General features: G+C 36.1%; 2 protein-coding genes across 2 annotated transcripts; one reads left to right on the top strand and one right to left on the bottom strand.

The window, feature by feature from the left end:
* Window positions 1–1355: 1355 nt before the first annotated feature.
* Window positions 1356–6512, top strand: LOC132164201 (zinc finger CCCH domain-containing protein 14). Its single transcript, XM_059574638.1, has 3 exons — window positions 1356–1644; window positions 3066–3126; window positions 5572–6512. Exons 1-3 carry the CDS (start codon window positions 1563–1565, stop codon window positions 6344–6346), a joined length of 918 nt encoding a protein of 305 aa, XP_059430621.1. The 5' UTR covers window positions 1356–1562; the 3' UTR covers window positions 6347–6512.
* A 331-nt stretch (window positions 6513–6843) lies between these two features.
* On the bottom strand, window positions 6844–26571 carry LOC132163388 (Noc2p family). Its single transcript, XM_059573667.2, has 15 exons — window positions 26178–26571; window positions 22984–23044; window positions 22745–22869; window positions 19422–19493; window positions 18789–19334; window positions 17916–18218; window positions 17027–17356; window positions 16732–16938; window positions 16333–16419; window positions 15753–15847; window positions 15535–15666; window positions 15189–15449; window positions 10543–10801; window positions 7139–7516; window positions 6844–6963 (listed from the first exon to the last, which is right to left on the bottom strand). The coding sequence occupies exons 2-15, from the start codon at window positions 23000–23002 to the stop codon at window positions 6859–6861; spliced, it is 2919 nt and encodes a 972-aa protein (XP_059429650.2). The 5' UTR covers window positions 23003–23044; window positions 26178–26571; the 3' UTR covers window positions 6844–6858.
* Window positions 26572–27126: the final 555 nt, after the last annotated feature.

Genomic DNA, 27126 nt, shown 5'->3' with positions numbered 1-27126 from the left:
ACCACCTCTAAAAGAACACCAAGAAAGTTAAAAAGCTTCTCAGTGTTCGCGTTTACGCCAAAAAAATAAAAATAAAAAGGGTTTGGAGAGCCTATAAATAAACACCGAAATATTTATTTTCGGCATTTATTTACTCTTTCTCCGTACGTTTATTGGCCACAGAGAAATTGTGTTTTTTTTTTTTTTTTTTTTGTGGTGTTTGAAGAAAGTTCGATATAGCCTAATTCACTAGTATTTCTTAAAATCTCAAATGGAAGATCAAAGATAATACATTTTTACCTGCTTAACCGACTAATTAATAAATCACATTAAGAATTTCACTAAAATTGCTACACAATTTCTTTTTCTCTGATCAAACCACTTTAAGCCCAACACAGTTTAAGGTTTAAATGCTTGTCCTCAACGAGCGGCCCATTAAGAGCCCAAATAGTCTCCAATTACGGCCCTGCAAATATCGCTGCCTTTGGCAGTACATCTCATTATCTCATCCTCGGAGATATCACGGAAAAGCTGACATCACATACTGCACGTGAAGCCTCCAACTTTTGATGTTATTTTGTGTTTTTTAATTGTTTTTAATAATTACTTATTTATTTATTTTAAATGAAAACAGAACAATAACCAAACAAGACCTTAATTAATGTATACATAATGGTTGGTGTAACATGCATTAAGGGTATCTTATATGGATTAATATTTCTTGCTCTTATTTACATTTAAACAATTTTTGAAGTTCATTGGATCCATCAATCAATGTCTATCTATATTTATCATATATATCAAATTTTATATGATTCAAACACGTCTCATGACATTTATCGTCAAACTAATGTTTTTGTTCTTATTGATCCTCAATATCCTTTTTTTTCGTCTATCAAATATATCTTATAAATTTAATGCGTACAATGCTCATAAAGCGTGCTATTTTTTGCTTGTTTTGAAAGGAATCGAGCGGATCTAATATTAAAAGCAACTTAGTACAACGCTCTACATAAATAATATCATAAATATAACGGGGGACTTTCTCAATAAGATCATGTTCTTCGCTAAAGCGTACTATTAAATTAAGTATTTGAGTCAAAATTTTAATATATATCAAAATGTTGCGCCAATCAAATATTGTCTATTAATTAATTCAAACTTTTAGACTTTTAAATATAATATATTTTCAGTATAATTAAAAAAAAAAAAAAAAAACAATTATTGACTCTCATTATTGTGATATTTCAGGTAAAGAGAAATAAAATTCGAATAATTCAACAGCTTAAAGTAAATTAGTCCTATTTTTATATATAAAAAAATATATGTATATATATATATATACACGTGTATATGTGTTTCCTCACATTTTTTTTTCTCTCGACCCCGCCCTTCATTTTCCTTTTCTGCGAGCTCCAGGGTTCCCCCTCACTCTCTCTATCTGTAGATTTGTTTCTCTCTCTCAGAGTTTTCTCTCTGTTACTTACTCGGATTTCCGCGCACTTTCTCGCGGTATCTTTCTGTTTGTGCGCTCGTCCTCATCGTCCGTGATTCTTTGGGATCTTAGAGTTCGCTTAGCTACAATGGAGTTTGGCGGTGGTCGTAAAAGGGGCAGGTCCGAAGCTTCTTTGAATGGCAATGGCGGCCACAAGAAATCCAAGCCAGGTTCGCCTTCACATTTCTCCCTTACGTGTACACAAAGACATATTCTGTGTGCTGAAAGTTAGGGTTTTGATTGTTTCTGCTATTGATATTATTGTGCTTAGTTGTAGTTGAGAAATATCTATGGTGAATTTTGAATCTTGAGCTCCGTTTGGTTACTCCTCGAAAGGGAAAAAAAAAAAAAAAAAAAAAAAAAGGAGAATGAAGAATGTGATTAATATAGTTTTTATTACTTGAAACCGAAGGAAAACGAAATAAATAAATAAATAAAAGAGGAAGAAGCTTGCTCAGAAATTGAACTGCTTCTACTGTTCCCTGTTTTCTGAAGCAATAAATTTCAGTAGTTTGTTTATAGTTATGAGGGTTCTTTAAGGATTGCGGGTCTTTGTTGTTATCTCATGTGTTTATGGCGTTAAAAGGAAGTTGCATTGTATTTCTGTTAGGAAGAGTAACAAGAACAGTGGTCACAAAGTGTCTTATCACAGCGGGCTGTGTTTGTGAAGTCCATTGATTATGCTTTATGTCTCGTGTTTTAGGTTGTATAGGTAATTGCTATTTTCTCTTAAGCTGTCAACTGGATGGTGTGTTTGCACATCTTATTGTTGCACATTGCTTCAAGTTGCCCTGTTTATGAGGATGTTGATATTTTGTGCATTTATTAATAGCATTCAGTAATCTATTGATATCTTGTTCATTTATTAATCACATTCAGTAATCTATGTAAAATGAGTCGTGGTGGTATACTTCTTTACTGGGTGTTCCTCAAAAACACTATTTTTTAATAGTTCTGTTCTCCTGCATCTGTCCTGCAGTTGGATTATTATTTGTTCATTATTCATATTCTGATGATTCATTTTCCGAAAGATTGAATGGATATTATGCTTACCATTGTTGTGATCGCATCTTTTTTATCCATGGCAGATTTGTAACTTTCCTGGACTAGTTGTTTTCTCATAAAATTATCTTTCAGAGGTTTGGTTTTGTTGTGCAAGATAGAGACTATAAACTTTAAATTTGTTTCACTGGGGAAAATGTCAAAAAGAGAAGGAAAAGTAATGCTAACTCTTAAATTCTCTTCAATTTAGTTCCTGGGAAAATGGAAATCCAACTTTGCTTAGTCAAGCTACTTTACAAGATTTAGTTGTTAATTGTTCTCCTGTTTTCTTGAGAATCAAAAGGTTGTAAAATATAAGGTCACGAAGGTCTTCCTCTATTGGATTTCTCTTCCATTCTCTGAAAGTTTCAGTGGGATTGATACTATATCTATTATTATCAAATAAAGTGCAATTTGTTTTCTTTTAAGCAGCATCTTGTCCATATTTATAAAAAAGTGGTAACATAGTATCATATATTCTCTAAAATTCGAAAATTTAATAATTCACTGAAATTTTAACTGAGGGAAATGAATTAATGTTCTGCAACAGAAATGGAGTCCTTTCCAACTGGTATAGGAAGCAAATCGAAGCCATGCACAAAGTTTTTCAGGTTCTAATCTTAACCTATCTAAAATAAATAGTGTAAATGCAATTTCATATACCGCTAATTTGTATAGGTTATAAGAAACATCTTTTACACAATTTTTGCAAGAAAAATTGGTGTTATTTGGACTAATAATTGGGCAGTTAAAATTGTGATACAAGTTGTACTCTATGTTCTTCTCATCTTAAAGAAAGACTTATGAACAAAATTTGTCAGTTCACAAGCTTACAGTTCAATTTACTACTCGCTGAACTATATGTCCATTGAAAGCCTGGATGCATAACTCATCCAAAATCTATTGTTATATATAATTTTAGTTGTACAATGTTTGCGAGCAGAGGCTATGTAATGTGGACAGGTGAATTGGAAACTAAAGCCATGGTGCAAGTTATCATATTTATTCAGATTATCGAAGAACAATAATTGAACTGATTTTGGGATGCACAAATGGACATCTGATTTGCCATGTTTTGGGTTTAATATACGACTCAAGAATTTATGTTGGTGCACTAAACTTGTCCACAATATAAAGGCTACAACAGTTTTTTATTTCCCTGGATTTCTCGTATACTCATTTTTACTAGATTCCTGTTGAATTATGTTATAGAATGAGCTCTAAGTCAAGTCAAGGCGGGTGTGAATTTTAAAGCTTTGCATTTGCACGTTGTTAATGCTGCATCTCATCAATTAAAGTTTTAATTGATACTCTGATTATATTATTTTGTTATTTAGAAGAATGAGTGGTATTTATGAAAGTTTTGCAGCCTTTTAATCCTTTGTACAATTTCATCTTTGATCATCATTGATGCAGAGTCACTTTGGACTTCCTTCCATCTTGCTTGTATGGCGTAGGGATGGTGTACCAATATGTAGAATTAAAGCGGTCATAGCTGTAATGCTGCTCTCTTACTTGTTGAAAATAGTGTGGCTCATGTAATAGCAGTTGTTAATATAATAAACAATTTACTGAAATGGGTCCATGCTCGATGGGCAATCATTTAATTTACATGATTTTTTAGGGCAAACCAATTTTATCTTCTCACCCCATCCACCCAAAAAATTAGGCCATCCTAGATAGAAAAAAAAAATTTGGCTCACTTCTCTTGAGTGAATTTTCTGATTTTGTTAAAAAAATTCGAACAATTTGGATTTTTGTAACAAATTATTCATATTTTTTATACATGTGTTGCATATATATCCACTTGTAGATTTTGCAGAAGCCCACTACTTGTACTTAGTTAAGCATGCTATTGCTAAAATGCTTCCATGTAAATTTTTATTGGTATACTTCTCTGTTGGGCTCAAACAAGTTCCCTTAACAATGTACTCGTGATTTATTACATGCATGGGTAAAGCAGGATTATTTGTGTCTGCTTGGTGATTGAGTGGTAGGACCAGTCTTCACTAATTTCTGAATTTAATTTGTTGATACTTTTCTATTAGTAGTCCATTACTATATTACGAAGTTGATGATCTGGTGGTTATGTTAGTGTTTGACATGTTTTGGACATGGCATGAACTTGCATCCTAATGCACTGTTTCCATTTTGGATTTGTTATTTTCATCCCCAAGTGGATTTAAGGTTGACTTATCTGAAAAATGCTGGGTTAGCTTGGTTTAGCTGCCTTTTTGGTGTTGATTCTGGTTCCATATGCTCGGTGTTTGCTTCCTGCACGCCATATTATTGAATATGTGGTGCATGATTATTGAGATGTCAATTGCTATAAAAGATGATACTATTTCTAAATTGTATAAGATCAAATAGATAACATTTACTATCATTCCATGTTAAGAGCGTATTCCTAATCATTTGCTGTTATGTTTCAAATTTTCCTTGTATATGCATTATTTTATGGGATGAAATATGATAAATATTATTGTATAATGTGCTGAACTTGTTATCAAGATTTTAATAGCATCTTATCCCACTCTTTTTATGTAAATGACACTGGAATTATATCTCTACGAGGAACGCATGGGCTTGGTGGGGAATATAACAAGACAGGCACCTGACCTGCATGCTTCCCTGTCCATCAACAAGACTGTTCAATGATTGCCATTCATTGATGCCTAAAGTTGGGCTGTAAAAGATTCCTTTAAACACGAGTCTATGTGGCTTGTCACTTGTTCATGTGACAGATATCAAAGCTTTCTTATACAACTCAACTTAGCCTTAATCTAAATTAAATGGGGGTTGGCTCTGTTGATTGCTTTTTAACTGATTGTGGGTTGAGTTTTGTCATACCTTACGCTTAAATTCAACTTTTGTAAAATTTCTAGACGCCAAAAACCTGTTCAATGTCTTCCCATGCCCTATATGTGATGGGTGTCATTATAATGTTCTTTCCTAAAATCTGCGTCTGTTGCATCAATTTTAGCTTTCTGATCAACGTAGACTTTGTAGCAGCAGCACCCTCTCATTGTGTATGTATGGTTTTCTTGGTTTTGCAGCACTTCTGGGTGTCCATTTGGTGAGGGATGTCATTTCTTGCACTATGTTCCTGGTGGCGTCAAAGTTGCGTCACATATGATTAATCTTAGTAGCACTGGCAACCAAGCTCATCCACAGGCTCCTAGAAATCCGGCTGTTCCATCATCGTTTCCAGATGGTTCATCTCCTCCAGCTGTCAAGACTCGTTTGTGCAACAAGTATAACACAGCTGAAGGCTGCAAGTTTGGTGATAAATGCCATTTTGCCCATGGAGAGTGGGAGCTTGGCAAGCCAACTGCCTCATCCTATGAAGATCCTCGTTCAATGGGACCAATGGGAGGCAGGATGGGTGGCCGGGTTGAGCCTCACCCACCAAGTAATCCTGTTGTGGCTAGTTTTGGAGCCTTTGCAACTACTAAGCTCAGTGTTGATGCTTCGCTTACTGGGGCCATCATTGGGAAGAATGGTGTGAATTCAAAGCAGATCTGTCGTGTGACGGGAGCCAAGCTTTCCATAAGAGAGCACGAGTCAGATCCCTCCAAGAGGAACATTGAGCTTGAGGGCACCATTGATCAGATCAATCAAGCCACCGCCATGGTTCAAGAGCTTATTGTAAACGTTCGCTCAACAACCTCTGGACCTCCCTCGAGGAACCCTTCAATGACAGGCTCTGCTCCGGCAAGCAGCAACTTCAAGACTAAGCTTTGTGACAATTTTACTAAAGGTTCCTGCACTTTTGGGGAAAGGTGCCATTTCGCACATGGAGCTGAGCAATTGCGCAAGCCAGGGATATGACTCGCCATTTTGCCATCTTTGACAACCTCTCATCTTGTTCCTTTCTGATCCTTGTTAGGACCATCTCTTGTTATAGATTTTGGTTTTTGTTTTTAAGATTGTACTTTCTGATTTTTCTAGGTCATAATGTTTTTTGAACTTTATTATGTTTGGCTTTTTGGCTTCTCACTTGGCCAAGCTGGTTGAAATCATGGTTTGAATTTTTTCATTTTCTATTGACAACATGTATAACAGCCTTAAGCTCCAATTACACCTAAACATGTAATTTTAAAACCACGTCAATTTTAAGAGGACACATATCACATAAGTGCATGTTCCTTTTAATATTTTACTCAAAACCATAAACTTTAGAGCCACGGAGTACTTTGATAGGTAATTTCATCCCAAATACAATTAGGAAAGGAAAATCTATGGTATGGTAATGTCCCATATATTTTAAAACTCGACATTAATTTTAAAACCCGATATTATCAATCAAACACATACAAGCGTTGAATTCTTTTGGAACTCTTTCAACCCTTACCCTGATTGCTCGTGCCAGAGTGCTCGGCTGCCCCTCTAGCTTTCCTTTTCTCCTCTTCCTTCCTATACTTGATCCCACAAGCATTGCAAAGGCTCTGGAAGGAAGAAGTAAAACTAAAGACTACATCAAACTTGATCACCTTAATTGAAACAAAAATACAAGAGAAGATAATTTGACTTTCCTATCTGTTTACATTAGGATAAGTTGCAATTTAACATGATATCAGAGCAAATGATGAATATTATTTTCATAATTCATCATCAACATACCTTGGGGCCAAGGGGACCTTTGCGCCACATGGGGGTGTTATTAGTGCCGCAGTTATAGTTGGTACACCTCTTGCTCGGGTCATTGTAATTTGCTTCGCGAAGACGCCGTGAGGTTCTCCTACTTGAAGATGAGCCGCCATTGCCACGGTGATCACCTCTCCTTGAAGAGGGGTTGAGCAGTGTGTACTCATTCATTTGCGGCATCGAATGGATATTATTGTAGTTGTAGGAGTTGGTGTGCACAGGACCTCCCCCCATTGAAGCACCAGAGTGCAGCTCTAGTCCATTTGAATTCATGTAATGGCTTCTCCTCTCTGGTGACCATGGATTATGGGCAGTGTTGCCTCTTCCACAAACCATGTCAATGTGATTTATGGCCTAGTTAAGTGCAAAACAAAATTCCCATTTTAATCACCATAAGAAAAAGTTAGGATTTTGATGATTTGAAATATGAGAGTTAAGAAAATATTTTAGGCTGATTTCAAATTCTGACATTAAGGAACATGTATCTAATAACAAGATATATATATATATATATAAGGTGTAGCAATTGTAGAAACTATTCAATTATAGGGCCGACAATATTTGACATGACCTGCGAACTCTACATGAAGTTAGTCGGTTAGAGTTGATGGATCTAACCTGTTTAATTAAATGGATTCGAGTTCGGATTGACTTTTATAGTCTTATACTTATATCTCGACACAACCCGAACCTAATATGCGACATTTAGGGTTAACAATTTTTTATACTATTCAAGACGAGCTCCAAACACAAAATTAGCAAGTTATGGTTTGGGAGTTTGACCTGTTTAATTAAATAAGTCAAAATACAGTTGACCTACATAATTTTATACTCATGTATCAACAAAATCCGAACCCGATATGCAAACACGAATTGCCAACCCTAATTCAAGATTATTTGAGAAGTAAATTAAGATAATTAGGATAAGATTGGGAAGTATTACGTTAAAAGTATAAAATTAACCGATTGGGAATATATTTATTATCAATTATATCATTCGTATTAATACCAAAAAGTGTACTTAATTGGTACACGAGCTTGTTCCCTTTTTGATAAGTGATATGAAAATAGAACTTACAACTTCCTTTGGTGGTTAAACTCTACTGCAGTGATGATATATAAGGGAGGTGTTGCGGAAAAATAACTCGACCCCAAGATGATAAAAATAAAAGGTTTAACTGATCCTCTCAATCTTTATACTTTTCAATATGAAAAAGACAAAAATTAAAACTTAAAAGGTTGTCTTATTCAAACCCCAATTATGAAACCCCTCCTCTCCCGCTTCATGCCTCGGAACGCACCGTTCTTAATAAACAACTTAAGAAATCGAGACCTATCTCAACTCTATGCCCCCATGGGCCAATAGGAATGCAACATTTGAATCTTTTGATTTCTTGTTTTTTTCTGTTTTTTTGGATGATTAAGAATTTATTGAAGAAAGTCAATAAGAACAAAAAAATCCACAAGCAGCCCCTCAAAAACAAGATGGCCCAAAAGTCATAAGGAGCCTATAAAAACAATTGCCTACAAAAAATAACCCAAAACATAATCTCCAATATTTGCCTTATTTCTTCGGTGATATGAGCTCTATAAGGTTCTTTTTCATTAAAAACAGCAAAACCTAATGGCATAAGGTAATTATCGTAAGGTATAGTATATCATTCGGTTTTAATTTTGATAAAAGATAGGTGAAAAGAGAGAATATTGGTAAATATTAGGAAAAATATTAGGGTGCTTACAATATATGTACGACTAGTTTACACACTGGCATGGTTGTGTGACATCGCACTACCACATCAACCAAAAAATAATTGCACAACGATGCAATACATTTTTCAGGAGTGGCAAGACGACCACCCCAACCATTCCCAAGAGAGGCCGACCATCTCTTGGGGCTAAGGGGGTTGTCGGTCACCCCGCCAAACCTTTAGGGGTGGGTGCGACCACCCCGAATGAGTGAGATCTAGCGGTTACAACCATCTCGATCTCCAACCTGATGGCTGCAACTACCTCGGTCTCTGACCTGGTGGTTGCAACTACCAAATCAGGCCATCACGGCCACCCTTGATGAGTGAGATTTGGTGTTCAAAACCACCCCGATATTCGACATACATGATGATAGCGACTACCAAATTTGATGGTCACAACTATCCCCGTGTGGCAGTTGGAGGTGACGTTGATCTGGAGAGAGTTTGTACAAATTTTTTTGGCTAACATGACAATGTCATATATGCCGCATTGCTACGTCAGCATGTAAGGCCAATACATAACATAAGGCCAGTGCGTACATGTAGCATTACTCTAATTATTATAGAAATAATGATAATAGCGAATGTACAGTTGTTTCCAGAGCGATTTTTGTTGTTTCCTTGATCATTCAAAGCAACTCACTAATGTGTCATTGCCAAAATCAAAAGGTTAGTCAAAACTCTAATAATATTAATTTCCTTACAACGACGATAATGATAATAATCATTTTCATACCATAGTTCCATATATTTGAGATGAGTGAAACATTAGAAATGTGTTTTGTGTCATTCTTTTACACATCTTTTGTCCATCTTTGTTTTAAATTTATCATTGAATTTACAAAACCCACATATGGGCCCCACATACTTAATGGTGGATTTGCCCATCTCTTATACAAATATGGACAAGAAATGTGCAAAAGATAGAACCCAAACAATTCTTGAAAAATTAACATTAATTACAAATGTTTTCAAGCTAGAAATTAATATGGATGTAAAAAGTAACACCACAATATGCATGGATGATGCTAATGATTATAGAATGACGAATGATTATTTTGTTCATCATGATTATTGAGACAATGACAACGAAAATCTTAAGAAAATTTAAGATTTCTTAAGATTTTCAACTGAATGAGATCGTTTGATCCATATATATATGTATATATAAGTGACAGATATAGCATATAAAAGGCCATCTAAATAAGTGAGTGGGACGATCAATATTGCTTGCAAATATATATGATAATTTATCTACTATATTAATTTCTTGACGGCGGAGTAATTGATTATAAACATGAGAAATAATTATTTCTACAAAAAGTTGTGCTAGGAAATTAAAGACCGAAGAAGGACAAATTCTTAAATTTTTTTAGATCAAAAATGTGTTCATATTTCTAAAATTCCTTTTCACATGGAAAAACCATTTATCATGACATTATATCAAAACAAAGAACAATTAATCTTAGCAAATCCATGATCATCGTAAAAACCCTAAAAGCAACAACCACCAAGGTGGAGTTCTGAAATAACAAACAACTTATTATTATACAAGAAAACTAGCTAGAGGGCATATATATATATATATATAGAGAGAGAGAGAGAGAGAGAGAGAGAGAGAGAGAGAAGCACCTGAGTAGTGTAAGGGGCAGTGAAGTTGAGATGGGCATGTGGAAGTTTGATGGGACCAAAATGGGGGAGATTTTTGTCACTCTCTTCAGATAATCCAAGTCTGAGGGTGAGGTCCACTTGGCTTCCTGATTGGTTGGCATGAACTGAGCTATTACTTCCAGATGCCTGCAGATTGAATGATTGGGAAGCCATAGCTGATATAGCTTGATTCATCATCCGAAGAGACCATGCAAAATGAAAAAAAAAAAGAAAAAACAATCTCAGAGAAGAAATGCATGTAGTCTACCTTTTACACACACGAGAGAGAGAGAGAGAGAGAGATATGGGCATGCATGAAAGAATTATGAAACTGAAGTACTTGATGGAGAGACAGTATGACCTGGAAGGCTGACACAAACTACAAAGGGACAACACTTTACATAAGGTAACAAACAAAAAACATCATTGAGATTTGAGAGTGTGTGTGTGTGTGTGATTTTGAACGTATGTTGGGATTCCGATGAAAACCAATATTAATCCAGTCATCGATCTAGCCTGGCAGATCATCAACAGATAGGCTCATTTGAAAAATATTCCTGCTGGAAACGCCAGAGAGAGATCATGTTCATTCATATCAAAAATGTGAGCCGCTGTAATGAATCTCGAAACAAAACATTGTAAAGAGAGAGAGAGAGAGAGAGAGAGAAACACACAAGCGTGGAAGAAGAGAATCAGGGTTTCATGCAAACAGTACAAAGAAAAAGGAAAGCATGGAATAATTAATCAACTTCTTCCTCTCATATGTCTTTTCTACACCAATATTCATGTGCTACACACACACAGATATATATATATATATATATATATATATATATATATATATATATATATATATATATATATATTTCATGGGGATAAATGAGCGATGTCCTATGATGGAGGCTATCAAAATCTAGATCAACAACTACTGCATGCGTCGAATAAGCACACCCACAAAGACGCCAAAAACAGAGAGAGAGAGAGAAAGAGAGAGAGAGGGAGGGAGATCGAGAGAGAGATGGTATCAACCTAGCTAGTAATGGCAATGGTATGAAGCAGGTGATATGGTGTGACTTGAATGAGAATGAGAGGCCTTATTTATAGAGGTTACAGCTTGCAAAGGTAGGAATCTTTACATGGAAGGCCTCAAGAAAAAGAAAATGAAATTAAAATAATTATTAGCACTTTTCTTCTTATTATATTATTGTTATTTTTATTAGAATCTAATGTTATATACCACATTTTTATTTCACAACTATTATATAATGACCGATCCAAGGGTTGGTTGGGACTGTCACGTCAATATTGTAAAATAATTATGAGATAAAAATATAATTTCTAGTATTACTTTAAGAATAAAAGTTTAAAATATATAACGCCGCCGAGCAAATAAAGCGACAATTTACTTTTCCGTTGCTTGCTTTTTTTTTTTCTTTTTTTTTTTTTTCTTTTTTTTTTGGGCCTTTTTGCAGGTCCTTGTTTGTATACGTCGACCCTTTTGGCTTTTAGGCTATCTTGTTTTTGAATGATCCTTTTGGATCCATTTTGTTCTTATTGATTTTTTCATTAAATTCTTGCTCATAAAAAGAAAAGTGACAATTTACTATTAAAATCATAAAGAAATTCAAGCCTAAAAGAGTTTACATATTTTTGTTAGTTTTTTTCTGTATACCTAGATTAAGTTTGATAAAGTGGATCACAGCTAACTAGCTTGATATATAATTGCAAATATTATTTGACCAAGAGAATCCAAAACCCAATTCAATTTTTCAAAATCTGATCAAAATTATGCAGCTGAGATCATCAAATCAAAACACATAATTATAATTAGTGTGTATATATAATATAATCAACATATTAATCTAACAAGTACTGTTTCATCATTTTAATTCAAATTAAATAACGCTCGAGTATTGCATAATATTATAACTAGGTAGCTATGGCTCCTCAGTAATTGATCCGGTATTTTCTCTCTTGTTTGGAAACTTCGTAATAAGGGTTTGTCGGTTTGTAATAATACTTTGGGCTGTAGTTTTATGAGGTCTACATTTGCTGTAAAGACAATTAATTAATGTTATCTATGCATATTCTAATTATTTTTTATTTTTTATTTTTTGCTTTCATGCATATTCTAATTTATATGGAAACTTGGAAAAGTAGTACGTACGTGGCTGCCTCAGATCATGCTCAAGCTCATGTGAGCTCGAGACATGTTTGAACTCCATTGGTGTTTATTATTTCTATATATTGTTTTTTTCTTTCTTTCTTTAACCATGTATTCAAGCTTGCTTAGGCTACACGTTACGTGATTATAATTTCCCTTTACCTTATAAATTAATATCATATACTATAATACACCCATTAACCTTTACTTTTCACCTTTCAACATTAATCCAAATTAACACAAGTGGACTCGATCCACTTTACTAAGTTGTATTTCCATTTAAAGATGAATAAAATGGTGGGTTTTTTTTTAGTATATATGTGGTAAAAATTAAAAGCATCTTTTAGTATTTTGTATATATGGGCTGCAATTATATATGGAGAAAAAGGAAAATTAACTTCTAAGAAGTTTAATAAAAGTTTGAAACCTTTTTCGAGTAAACACCACGATGCATGACTTATCAAGTACATGATTAATTAGAAAAAAAAAAAAAAAACAAAAAAAACAAAAACAAAAAACAAAACAAAACAAAACAAAAAAACCAAAAAAAGTACATCATTAAACAAAACAAAGAAGAACTATGAATGGCGATTAATCTATCCCATACTATGTTATACTAATTACTAACTGATATGTCTCCTTTTTTTGGTTTTCTTACTTTTGGTTGTTAGAAGTACTACAATTTTTATTAAAAAAATTTTTACAGAATGACTTGACAATATGTGTTACACTTGCTTTGTTAGCCACTAAAATGTAGATTGTCACATGATGGTTCATATGACACTTATCATGTTTACAAACATCATGGTAGTCCATGTGGTGACATTCATTTCTATAAAATAGAGACCGTTATATGTGTTTATAAATGGTTATAGTAAAAAATATAGTGCCCCAAACCTTTTTTTTTTTTTTTATTACTTGAATTTATTGGCTTTTTTTTTTTTTCTTTTTTTTTAATCCAAGTTCATTTAGGACAGAAAAGTTGGTTTTCTTAGAACAAAAAATATATGTATATATATATGTAATATGTGAGAGCAACAACAGGTCTAATTTCGAAGATTTTGCTTTCATTATGCAAATTTTGAACCTAAATTTGTATCAAATGTCTATTAGACCATGCATTAATTATGAAGCCTCTGATTTGGTAGGAATACCCCCGGCCACCAAATGATCTCTGGAAACGCACACTTTCTAAATTAGGTCAAAATAGAGTCGATGCTATCACCAAATGAATGTTGTTGAATTGATATTTTTAACATGAATTATTGGAAAACCAGGATTAAATAAGAAATGCATGCATAAGCTTGGGAGGAAGTCATTAAATTAAGATACTTCAAAGATCCATAGAAAGATAGTTCATCCAAATCTGAAAACAAATAAGGTAGGGCGAAAAAATTACCAATTATCTCAAGTTTAATCTAATTAAAAATAATGGATTTAATTATTTAAATTAATATTTTAACATTTCTCTTTACGTGTGTAACAAGACATGTGGACTATTTTAATGGAAAGAGAAATGTTAGAAACTACATTTTATCTCATAAGTATCTCATAATACTGATATGGCAATCCCAGCGTACCATTACAAGATCAATCCTTGATAAAAATAAATAAATAAAAAATTGAGAGTTTGTTGAGGCTGGCACGTCAACATTGTAAGATATTTGTAAAATAAAAATGTAATATCTAGTATTTTTTTAATTGAAAATTGGGAATAAACTGTGGAGTCAAGATTTGAACTTAAAACTTCTGTTTTAAATCTAACATCATATTAAATTACCACTTATCCCAAAAGTTTAATTAATTATTTGACAAAGTATAAATCTGGATAAAGACTTGAACTTAAAAATCTTTGTTCTAAATCTAATATCATATGAAATTACTATTTATCCCAAAAGTTTAATTAATGATTTGACAAAGAATAACTTTGAATAAAGATTTGAACTTAAAAACTTCTGTTCTAAATCTAATATCAAATTAAATTACTATTTATCCCAAAAGTTTAATTAATCATTTGACAAAGAATAACTCTGGATAAGATCGACTGAATGGCATAAATATTCACACAATCAATCCCAATTACTTCGCATTAAAAGGCATGTTGAGTTAATCAGTAAAAGTAAAGTCAACAATTCCAACATAGCATGGCTTAAAACAATCTCATCTGGCTCTTGGCATCGATTATAATAATAATAATAAACAATGAGATGTCTCTTTTTAAGCCGAGGGAAAGCTCAATCTGGCCATACATTCCTCTTGGCTACTTGTAAATTCTGTTGAGAGCTTGGCGGATATAGAAAAAAAAAACTATAACATTGCATTTGGATTTCCCATCGGAAACAAAAATCAAAAATCTCTCATAAAGAATTTCAGTAACTAGAAGCCGCTTGATAAAACTGGGATTTACAACAGCCAGGTGGATACATAATAAAACAAATTAGAGTGATGCAAACTAAATTGTCAAGTGTCATGTCGATTAGCCCTCTTCTTCGATCTCTTTGCATGAGATTTTGCATTCTTCTTCCGCTTTTTGCTTTTTGGCTGTTCTGGAGGCACTGGCTGACCATTGTCATCGTCCCCATCAGAGGGGGTATCACTCTCAGACTCATCTTCATCAGAACTGAGTACCAAGTCCTCAACAATGTCTTCATCCACAGCTGCCTCTCTGTGCTCTTCCATATTTCTATTATTTTTCTTCTTTTTCATTTCTTTAGGCTTCTTAGCCCTGGAAATCAATAGCAGCATGGTAAATAACAATAGAACCAAAGGAAAAAAGAAAAATGAGAGAGAGAGAGAGATGATGAACATACTTGGAATCACTTCCTGGTAACCAGGAGGAGGAGTTAAAGACGGCAACACCTTCCTCATTCCTTGCATCATCCTCTTCATCACTTTCCGGTATCTTATTCCCAAAGACAGAACCGTGCTCACCAACAAGAACACTGAATCCAAATGCACGTTAGACAATTACAGCCTAAGACATGGAAACATGAATAATATAACGCCATTATATAATGTGATGATAAACCTGGATTCCATCAACGAATCATATTTCTGCTGTGCTCTTTGGCGTAGCGTTAAAACATACTGTGACAGAGGGCTAGCCCCCAACCTTTTTTCATCCTGTCAATAAGGCATAAGGTATTTTAGTTTCTCTGAGATTTAAACTAACAGGGGAAAACAATAAATAAAAAAAAAAAAAACACACATTCAAGAAATCCAAGTAGACCAGCTCAAAAACAAATCTCAAAAGCCATATAACAATATCATAAAAGACTTGTGAAGTAGATCATACAAGAAAACATTCCAACTTTGACTCTGACTGCTGACTCATAAGCAATCAAACAGCTTCCAAGTTCTTTCTAGCACTTCGAACCATATATTTGCCAAATCAATTTTAAAACTAATGAAGTGAAAAAGGTGACAATGTTCACTGAAATTAAACAATCCAATCAACTAAAGCGTGAATTGCAAGTCATCAATATTCAGAGCAACTTTCAAATCTAGCACTCTGGCCATCCTTAAGAAAGGCTGATTGCAGAGTGCAATCAATAGAATATATATGACTAAATTCAGCATAAAGAAAGGTCAAAGAGATGTTCGCAAACCTCAAGAAAAGAAGTTGCTGCCGGATCATTTGGAAGAAAAGATATTGACATACGCCTTTCGTTCGTAAACTCAGAGCTAGCCTCAATCTGGGATGTGGAAGAGCTGACGCATTAGTTATGTGTACTACAAACTTTGCTACATGTAAGATGAATCCATCTCAATAGAAAACAGAGAAATAAAAAGAGCATAATTTTTTTTACAGCAATCCACCTTTTAAAACACTAAAGATAACGTGCAACACATGCTGTTAACACTCTAATAAATATAGATTACTTAAATGCACAACAAGCTTTGTTCATTAGAATACAAAACAGACAAGAAAAAGAGCGTAAATTTCCAGCATTCCACTTCATATGCTAAAAGATCAGGTTGGAACACATCTGATCGTATAGGTATACCTGACGAATAAGATGCCTCATTTCTTTCCGGAACCTGTCAACTTTGCTAGATTTGCAAAACCTACGCATTCGGTCAAGTGGGATAACAGACAACTCAAAGAATGCAACAGAATAGCTCCATTGAGCTAAATGTTCAGCTAGCTCCTCAATCACAGAAAAAACACATGCCTCCTGAAATGCCCTTGTCTTCAGGGTTGGCTTGCTTACCTGGCATAGAAAATTATCCAAATCCATGTCAACAATAAAGCTGCATAATGTGACTCAGACAAGCATAAACATTCATGCCCAGAATTACCTTGAGTAAAGTACGCAAATCAACAGCTTTGCCAACACCTCCAGTGGCGGGTCTATTTAATTCTTTCATCTCCAGCATGTCCAAAAGGAGCAAAGAAACAGGTATGAAAGTACCAGTAGAAGCAGCAATTCGGTTAAGCATTTTGGCACACCTCAATCTAAGGGGAAAATATCTAGCCGTTGGAACAAGCCGGGCTACCCCAGAAATTATTTGGGTCAGAGGATACGCAAGGGGCCTAAGGTCAGCTTCTGAGCTGTATGCACAGATAGCTCCAGTCCAAAGCTCAAGACAATTAATGAACTTCCACTCATAAACCTTTCGGAATGCCTCCTATAGAACACAGTTAAAAATCAGAAGTGAAGAACTTGGCCATCACTATCAACATAGTCTCCAAGAAAGTACTAAATATTATTCACCAAATGTAAAATGGTAAAGCATCCACATACTTTTAAGGTGATGGACAAAAATAATAAGAATGCACTTTTACAGTCTAACCGTGAAAGCTCACAATTGCAACTTCTATGGTGGCAAAAAGGCAAATTTTGAATGCAGCTACACTAAATGGACAAGAATTAACCTCCAGAATGGTACAAATTTTAGCATAATCATCCTAAGTTCAATAGGTAATGAGAAGCGCACAATAAAAGGCATCATTTAAATGTTCCCTGACTTTCTTTTTATGTTTTCTTCTTCTTTTTCTTCCTCTTAGTCGCTCTCTTGTATACACCCTGTGTACTAGGGTTGCGCCCCTCTGCGCTCTTTAATTCATCTTTTTACTTATCAAAAAAAAAAAGGCATCATTTAAATGTAACAAAATGTCACACCTATAAGAGGAGATTTAACAAGAGAACCCTGCAATTAATTTTTCAAAAGAGACAAAGAATAATACCTTCGTTTTTGTATTAAGTGCCTCCCGTAAAATCATTGCCAATTGCCGAATAAACACAAAGGCATGTTGATATGCAGTCGGAAGATCCACTCCCAGAAGTTCAATGACACAATTTCCAAGAAACTGGATATGTTGTAATTTCATTGCATTTATAAACTGGCAGTTCAATACGTAGGCTTTATATATCCCTTTAAAGCATTCATCTAAGCAATCAGATCCAAGCCGGATGCATAGATCCCTTAAAAATAGAAAGGAGACAACAGGTAGGGCACCACCACCTGTACCCCAAAAGTGAAGTGCAACCTGAATAACATTAAACATAAAAATTAGTTCCACTTGTGCCAATTGATAGTACTATAAAAAATTAGTAAAAGACCTGGCAACTATTGTGGACCTGAACTACAACAAAATGCCATTATGCATGCCCCAAAAAATAAAAGAAACAGTTGCCGTGCTCCACATAGGCACAATATACTCATACTACCCAAACTAATGCTTCATGCCCCAAAAAATAAGACACAGTTGCCATGCTCCCCACAGGCATACTCATACTACCCAAACTAAAAAACCTCAGCCAACATATGATTTTGCACATAAGAGCAATCTATGTAGTTCAAGTTCATGACCACAAACTGCACTGCATATGCATCAGATTTGCAGTAGACCTTTTTTCTATAAGTGATTTTATTAGAGAAACAATTTACATTAACAACCTTAAACAACATGTTGACCAGTACAGGGTCCACAACCACAAAACTGTACAGTAATGCATCATATTTACGGTACAGGCCTTAAATCACGTGGTAGGGTGGTAAAACATGAACCAGAAAGAACATATTCAATCCAGCAAATGAAGAAGAGCTCGACACATACCTTAACATACTTCCTTAAGAGGCTTGGGAAAGCAGCCAAAAAAATGGAAGAATATTTGAGGCGCCGTAATGTAAATGATATCATTTCTGTATCAGTCATTTGGTTCAGAACATGTAGGGCATTTCCAAGATATGACTTCACAAAGTGGTTGTAGTTCTTCCATTGTTTTGAGGTCATGAGGTTAACTATGGTCTCTTTCTTTCCGCCAGAATTAGGGAGCTTCAACAATTTCCGAAGTATTGTATCCATTTCACTTAACACAAACAACATTATTTTATTGAAGACACTACTTGACATAATACTGAACTTTGTTGAAGAATCATCCCCACCATCATCACCATAGTGGCATGCGGTCTTGAATGCTCTCATAAGCGAACGAACTGCACTAAAGTTCCCATTTTCTCGTATCGAGCTACACCAGGAATCAACCATTGCCGTTGTTATAACACTTTTTGAGGGTTTCTCTTCTTTCTCTGCTATATCATGCCCGCCAGTTTCATTATCAACTTGTATATCTCCATCTTCCACATCGGTATCAACATCATCCTACAAAAGTGCAACAGGTATCATAGAGCTCTTATTAAGAGAATCCATTGAAAGCATTATGAATTTCAAGATATTTTGCACACTCACGCCAATATCCTCATCATTAAATTGTAGAAGTTCCTTGTCATGCTCTTTCAAAAACTCGTAGAATTCTGGATCCTGCAGAAAGCACCTGTCAACAACTTCACCACTAAAGCTATAACAGTAGCAACACACACAAAAGTTTGCAAGGTAAAACATTATCAAGTATCAACCACCTTTATTCGCCATTGAATGAATAAAAAATTTTAAGCTACATCAGTTTTGATGGATTAACAGCCAGTGTATAAATTTTTTGCACATAGTTGGAATTGAAGCTCAATTGAATGGAGAACAAACAGCTAGGAGGAATTTAAGAACAACGAAAGTTTAACTAGCTATGATTAATACAATGAAATCTTATCTAAAATCTTTTGAATGCCCAATTAATTGACCCATTTGCCAAGCATAGTCTCATGAAATCTACCCTCTTTGCCTTCAATTACATCCAAAAGCCACTTGTAAACCTTATTATGACTGTCCCTCATTGGTTGTCTGTAGATTCCATTATCACAAAGGCACCCAATATACAATTTTTCTTTTTTAAGATATGCTTTAACAAGAAATGGATATATCCATATATATCTTTGACTTCTATTTATGAGATGATCAAGTATGGAAAAATGCAACAATGATCGGATCACATAGGAATGGGCATATTGGTTTATGTAAGAGTGCCAGCAGATTCTGTATTTTCAGCGCACTTCACAATCAAAATGTTAAGATCCATTTTCAAAATTTAAAGAATATAATACCAGAAACCCTAGTAACCCTAGTAACCCACCAATCCACAGAGGCGCACACACAGCAGTACTTGATTTCAGCCAACACCATTTAGTTGTGACATCCCTGGCGGAGTTACGACTATGCATGTTGTTGTTCAACAGCCTTCTTCGGAGAAAGGTTAGCAAGGTAGTTTTCTGCCCTAGCGGCGGCGCTGTTTAGGCGCTGTGCGCTAGGCTCTGGTCAGCCGCTATGGAACGGCGCTTCTCCATAGAAGCGAAATCCTTTTGCCTGTCAGCGAAGGAAGGGTGTCCTGATCTTCGGTTGGAGGAAAAGAGAAAAGGGTTCGTAGGGGTAATTTTCGTGAGCCAACCTTGTGCTTCATGGTTGGTGGATATGGTCGAGGAGGCGAGTCAATCTCTGTTGAGGGTTGATATCGCCAAGTCATACCGTGAGGGCGACAAGGCTTTGATGGTGCATGGGGGTGTTAATAAGGCAGGTAGTTTCCTGGAGGTGGCCGTCTTTGCTGAGGGAGGTCGTAAAGGGATCATTTGGCTACCTGCGGGCCGTGGAGGGAGGGGATGGCGTCGGTTTGCAAATGAATTGCGGAGGTTGTTGGGTCCAACAGACTCTACGCATCATGTTCCGGGGACGCAGCTCAAGCTTGATTTGGGAGAATCCTTCTCTGGATGTCACCCTGGGCGCTCCTTTGCGGAGGTTCTTCGACTGGCGGCTGGTTCTGAGGAGCCTTTCGTTGGGAGGAGGGTTAGATCTTCGCAACACATTGATCTCTTCCCGGTGAAGGACTCTTTCGAGACCGGGTACGGTGAGTATGAGTCGCGGGTGATGGTGGACTGGGTGGAGTTGGAGTCGCCGGATCCTGCTAATCTGGCTACAGGTTTCATCCCGACGGCGGATCATAGGAAGAAGAAGAATAAGACGTTGCTAGGTTCTTTGCGTTCTGTTTTGGGCCGGGTCCTAGCTGGGTTAGTTAAAGAACTTTTAGTTGGGCTGGGTGTTCGCGAGTTTGGGTCTCTCCTTAAGCCCAAACACGCTGGGTATTTCAAGACAGCTGGGCGCAGGGGCTTGAAGCGTAGGGTTAAGTTTTTGCCCAAATCGCAACAGGGTGGTTCTGTCTCGCCGGGAGAGACTGATGTTCCGGACGATCGTAGGGAGGCGTGCGTATCTGAGGTTTTTGCGCCGGTCGCCGGTGGTCTCGCCGGGGGTTCTAGCGATGATTCCGAGCTTGCGTTGGTGGGGCTGTCGTTGGCGGAGGTGCTTCCGGAGTCGAATCAACTGGTTAGTGCGGCGGGGTCTGTGTCTCGTGGGACGGCGATGGTCCCTGTTTTTCCGACGAAGGAGGCTCTGTTGCCGGAGGATACCCAGAACTGGTTTGTGACTCCGGTGAGTACCCATGTCTCTTCTCTGTCTCCGGTGGTGGTCTCTGCTCCTCCGGTGGGAGCTGGCTCTGTTCCGGCGAAGGAGTTTGAACCCGTTAAGACTGCTCCGGCGAAAGGGTTGCTACGTCGGGGGTTTTTAGGGTCTAGAAATGTTTCCTCTTCCTCTCTGCCTGGGATGAAGGAGGCTTCATCGTCGGTAAAGGGCTCTAAGGTTGTAGTCGAAGATTCTCTGACCTGTTCTATTTCGGGAAAGCATGCGGCTGAGCTGGGTTTGAGATTAAGCGAACCTTTTCCTCGAATGTCGGAGAGCGGTGCTCCGATTTATTCCTCTGTTTCCAAATCTCAAATAGGGTATGCCCGGAGGGTGAAGGAGAAGCTTGCCAAGCAGTTGCAGAAAAACAAGGAGCTGTTTGCCGATGTTGTAGCGGAACCCGCCGAGAAGGGGGCGGGGAACTATTCGGAGGTGGTTATAGATGCGGTGAATTTCGCCTCCAGTGTGGGACTGTCTAATGGTGAAGGAGGTGATGAGAAGAGTCTTTTGAATCTCCTTTCGAATATTGAAGAAGAGCGGGAGCCCTCTACCTCTAAGGCAAAAGGGAAGCGGGAAATCAAGAATTTAGAATGCTCCATCAACTATGAGGTTAGAGAGAGACTTTCTCCGAAGCGGTACTATCGACGTCGGGGTTGTGTTGGAACCAAAAATGCATTCTCCTTTCCTCCAGAGGTGCATTAGGGTTCTGGTTTTTTTTTAGGGCTGGTGGTGGGTTTTGTGGGCTTCAGTGTTTGGGTTTTTTGGGTTCTTACTTTGGTCTTTTTCGTTTGGTGGTGGTTTTAGTTGGGTTGGGTTTTTTTGGGGTCCGTTTTTCGGGTTTTTTTGGGCTACCTTTGTATACTCTTCTGTGTTCTTAGAGGCGCTTTGCGCTTTTTTTTGATATATACAATTTACTTATCAAAAAAAAGAATATAATACCAACAAAATAGAAAGAGAATCAGCATGACAATTCACCTGCATCAACTATCTTTATTAGATAATTACTAGACCTGTATGAGACTCATAAATCCAATCATCTAATGCATAAAAAAATCTTTTTGAACAAGTTTCACAATCAGCATACCAAAGTCAAGCATGAAAATCTGAAATATCTATGCTTCAAAAATAAAAATCAAGATAACAAAAATATATCCTGAGCAAGAGTAAAAGCCTCCAACCTTTTCCTTAAGTCTTTCTAGTTGCTTCACATGCTCTTTTGCTTGACTCTGAGATTTCGAGATCGTGCTGCCTTTGGTTTCTTCTTTCGCATCTTCATCATTCATTTCTTTGTTCAAACTCTTCACTGAGATCACCCCAAAAAACAAAGCATCAAAAGAGGAGTAATCACTTTAAGTAGAACATTCAATAAGCATAAGCCTGAAAACTAGTCAACTAAACATATGTGTAAAGAAAAAACCTTTGCCTTTTGCACCCATGTTGAAAATGGCCAAGGATTTTTTCTTTTCTTTTCTCTTTTTCTGCAAAAGGAGAAAGAAATGACAAGTATTATTTCAGACAGTAAGAATTTCTGCTTTCTTCTAGGGACCATAGAAGCCAAGTTTTTTCTCACATTACATGCTGCAACTGAGAGAATACACCACACTTTATTTCTTTTTTTTTTCTTTTTCTTTTTTTGATAATTACTCACTCTCACCACAAAAATAAATAAATAAATAAATAAGGTTTAGTGACATGGTTATTTGGGGCATTTTTGGCCAAAAAAACGTCCCTATTGATTTTGCAACGCTTGATTAGGGGCACTTGGGACACATCGGTTTTTATGGTGACTGAATTTAAGTTTGAGACTTTTTTTACTAAAAAGCGCCTCGAAAATGGGACGTTTGTAATAAAGCGCCCCCTTTTCTAAAAGGGGGCGCTTAGTGGTGAAAAACACCCCCTTTTTTAGCAAGCGACCCCTTTTAACAAAGGGGGCGCTTAGTGGAGAAAAACACCCCCTTTTTTAGCAAGCGACCCCTTTTAAAAAATGGGACGCTTCTAAAAAGGGGCGCTCAGGTGGGCAAGCGCCCCCTTTCATAAAAGGAGGCGCTTGCATGGAAAGCGCCCCTATTTCTATATGGGAGCGCTTCCACACCGCGAAGCGCCTCCAATAATTAATATATGAAGAAAATGTTTTCCCCATGCAATCCATATATATTTTTTATTTTCTCTTGATATACAATACACAATACAATATTGTATTGTGTATTTTCTCCATATATATTGGTTAATCCATAAATATTTTCTCCATTCATCAATTTCATACAATCTTATACATATCTCATAATACATATCTAATCCATATATAGAATCTCATATCTCATAAGACATCTAAATCCAAAATGATGATATCATAAACACAAAGTTTATAACATCTTAAAGAGTTAACAAAAATTGTACCATACATATGAAATAAAATATCCAAAACGATATCATAAACACAAAGTGTACCACCTCTTAAAAGAGTTTACAAAAATTGTATATTGCACACGAAATAAAATATATCAACGGGTTTGCTTAGAATTGGTGTCAAATACGTACCCAACCTAATAGGTCAAGTAAACATACGTCACTTAACGATTCAGATTCAGATGGCATCAAAGAAGGTATTAAATTTGTATTAAATTAGGATGGCATCACCTACCCCTACAAGGCTACAACACCCCCCCCCCCCCCCCCCAGCCCCCAGATTTCTTTCATGTCATTATGTCAAACTAAAAGGTGACATGAGAAAGGTCATGAACATGGTGGTTGACAAGTCAAAAGCAATAAAAATATATTTATATATTTATATGAAATATTGATTTCTTACAAGTACGGAAAATAAAGGCCCAAGTTGAAATTTGTTGTGTTAACGTAGAGACATATCCCATATAGTATTTTCAATAATAGGTATGGTGGAGATTTTTCATCTACAAGACATAGTACAAGTATGAGCAACAATTATACTTGCATATTAAATTGAAAGCATAAAAGAAATCAACAAGGGTGAATAAAATAATTTACCTCAAGTGGGAGATGAAAATTGGAGAAGATGACAAAATGTTTTGAGAACCTAGTGTAGTATGTGGCGTTGGAGAGAGAGGTAGAGAAAGATATGTAAATTTCCTTGGGGATTAATGGTTATTTATAGGTTTTGGTATTTCTTGAATAACAAAAGAATGAGAAAGAGAGAGAGAGTCCTAGATTTTCTTTGAAGAAGAATGGGTAGTGCTAAGTTCTGGTGCTCTTGAAAAGATAAAATGATAGAATAAGAGGGAGATAGAGAGACGGCTGCATGCAGTGTTTAGAATGCTAGGGTTCTTGAGAGAAAAATGAGGGAAGGTAAAAGTTTTGAGAAAATAAGAGAATAAAGAGATGGGCGGCAATTTGGTACTCTTTGTTTCGGGTTTCTTGTTTTTAGTTTTATAAAATCTTCTTTAGAATAGATATATATTTATATTTATATATATCACTCCATTCATGCGTTCACAAACTTCTTCTTTAGAATAGATATATATTTATATTTATATATATCACTCCATTCATGCGTTCACAAACTCAAGTTAGTTTTAAAGGAAAGTTTTTGAAAATAAATGCCTAGTTGACATGGGGTACATAGCTAGGTTTTGGGAAAATCTTTGTCTAATAAAAAATCGATCTTAACCGTATAGGCATATGGCCACTTGGTTCAATTGTTTTAGAATCCCATGAAACAATGAATATGGACATGAAAGGAGTCTTATGGGAGGAGTCCTATATATTGATCAAAACATTCAAGGATTCGTCACTTGGGAATCAGGCAAAGTATTCATTTAATACATTACTATATGACTGTTGTATGGTAATCGACGCCGTAGAACATTCACTTCTAATTTCAATTAAATATTCTACGTACGTTAAAATACAACTTTTATGGATAATGTTTTTCTAATATATGCATATCTCTCCTTGATCCTACATAGCTCTCTTTCGATGTGGGAATTCTTTCTATCTTCGGTCAGTTGGAAGGAAAATATAGAGAAAAGTTGAAGGAGAATTACTGCATGGTAGATGAGGGTTACAATTATTTTCCAACCAACCTACCTGGCACTGCATATTCTAAGGCACTCTTGGTAATAATTAAGCAGCATATATTCTTATTTCTTAATATAATCTGACTTCTCTTTCCCCCTACTGATCAATCATGAATTCTTGAGTGAAGGCAAGGAAAAGGCTAAGTGAGATTGTGAGTGAGATAATTTGTGGAAGGGAGCAGCAAATAGAACAAGCAGGTAATTAAACACAATTACACAACCCAGAAAACCAGTAATCCAACAAAACAACCCAACACTTTAGAATCGTGTAATCCAACTCTTTTCAATACAATAACGAGAACATAGAAAAGCAGGTAATTAAACACAATTACACAACCCAGAAATCCAACAAAACAGAGAAAACTTTAGGATCGTCTAATACGTATTAAAATCCTAATTTAGGAGTATACTCCTAAAAGCAGAGAAAACTTTGCTAAATTGAAAATCCCTAATTCTCCTAAAAATCATAATACATCAAAAATTTGACTATTACAATCCCAAATCGACAACTTAAAGGGACAGCAGAGACAAAGAGAAACAGAGACAGAGAGAGACTCACTAGTACAGGAACAGTAACGGCGGAATAATCGCCAGCCAGAGAGAGAGAGCACTATCTGAGCACCGTAGAGAGAGGACACGCACGCGTCGATCGATCGGGGAGATGGAGAGGGGGATGGCCGACCGGTTTCGACTGGAGAAGATGGCCAGTGGGTTGGCCAATCGCACGGGTCACTTGGCGCCGGAGAGAGAGAGAGATAGGGATATGGAGATGGAGAGAAGGGGGGACTGGCGCCGTAGAGAGAGGCCAGCCATTTTCGACTGGAGAAGATGGCCGGTGGGTTGGCCAACGGCGCGGGTCACTGGGTGCCAGAGAGAGAGATAGGGATATGGAGATGAAGAGAGGGGGGACTGGCGGGCCGCGCTGCGAGAGGCTAGGGAAAATATATTTTGAGGGAGAAATTAAGTATAGGGAGAAATAAATGTACTTAATTTCTAGGGCGGGAGCTGAAGAATCAAAGGGAAAATTAAGTTCCCTCTTGCAAAAACAAAAAATATAAATATATTAAAATTAAAAAAACACTTATAAATTTATTTATAAAAATAAAAAGTAAATACTAAAAACTAAAAAACATTTAAAAGAGACTTAAACTACAAAATATATAAATGCAAAATCAGTTAATGTGGTTGTCTAGATTAAAAATTCATCTATGTGATATAAAAACAAAAATAATAATAATTCAGAAATTATCAGAATAAGCCGCAATAATAATTTAATTCCTGTAATCAAATTCCGTCAAACTAGTTAACGGATTTCATTAGTGTATTATGTTATCACCAATAGAATGATGACATGTCATTCTTATTTAAAAGTAAATAAATATATTAAATATATAAATTATTTTTAAAATTAAAAAAAAAAAAAAAAAATGAGGGCGGAGGAAGGGGTGGCGTGGCCACCCCCAGCCACCATGGGGTGGCCCGCGTGCCACCCCTTAGGTGGTGGTGGC

This window comes from Corylus avellana, chromosome 8, assembly GCF_965113065.1.
Source record: "Corylus avellana chromosome 8, dhCorAvel1.hap1.2, whole genome shotgun sequence".
NCBI lineage: Eukaryota > Viridiplantae > Streptophyta > Magnoliopsida > Fagales > Betulaceae > Corylus > Corylus avellana.
The sequence above is the reverse complement of the archived record's forward strand: the minus strand, read 5'-3'. Positions and strand labels throughout refer to the sequence as shown.

What these genes read in the sequence shown, in the direction of transcription:
- LOC132163388 (XM_059573667.2), bottom strand. An exon ending in TAGAAAGACTTAAGGAAAAG is followed by an intron (nt 19,494 to 22,744) that starts GTTGGAGGCTTT and finishes TGCTTTCTGCAG; the next exon opens with GATCCAGAATTCTACGAGTT. An exon ending in GATTCGTTGATGGAATCCAG is followed by an intron (nt 15,667 to 15,752) that starts GTTTATCATCAC and finishes ATTTGGATTCAG; the next exon opens with TGTTCTTGTTGGTGAGCACG.
- LOC132164201 (XM_059574638.1), top strand. Translation starts at nt 1,563, where the DNA reads ATGGAGTTTGGCGGTGGTCGTAAAAGGGGCAGGTCCGAAGCTTCTTTG. An exon ending in CCACAAGAAATCCAAGCCAG is followed by an intron (nt 1,645 to 3,065) that starts GTTCGCCTTCAC and finishes GTTCTGCAACAG; the next exon opens with AAATGGAGTCCTTTCCAACT. An exon ending in CCATGCACAAAGTTTTTCAG is followed by an intron (nt 3,127 to 5,571) that starts GTTCTAATCTTA and finishes TTGGTTTTGCAG; the next exon opens with CACTTCTGGGTGTCCATTTG.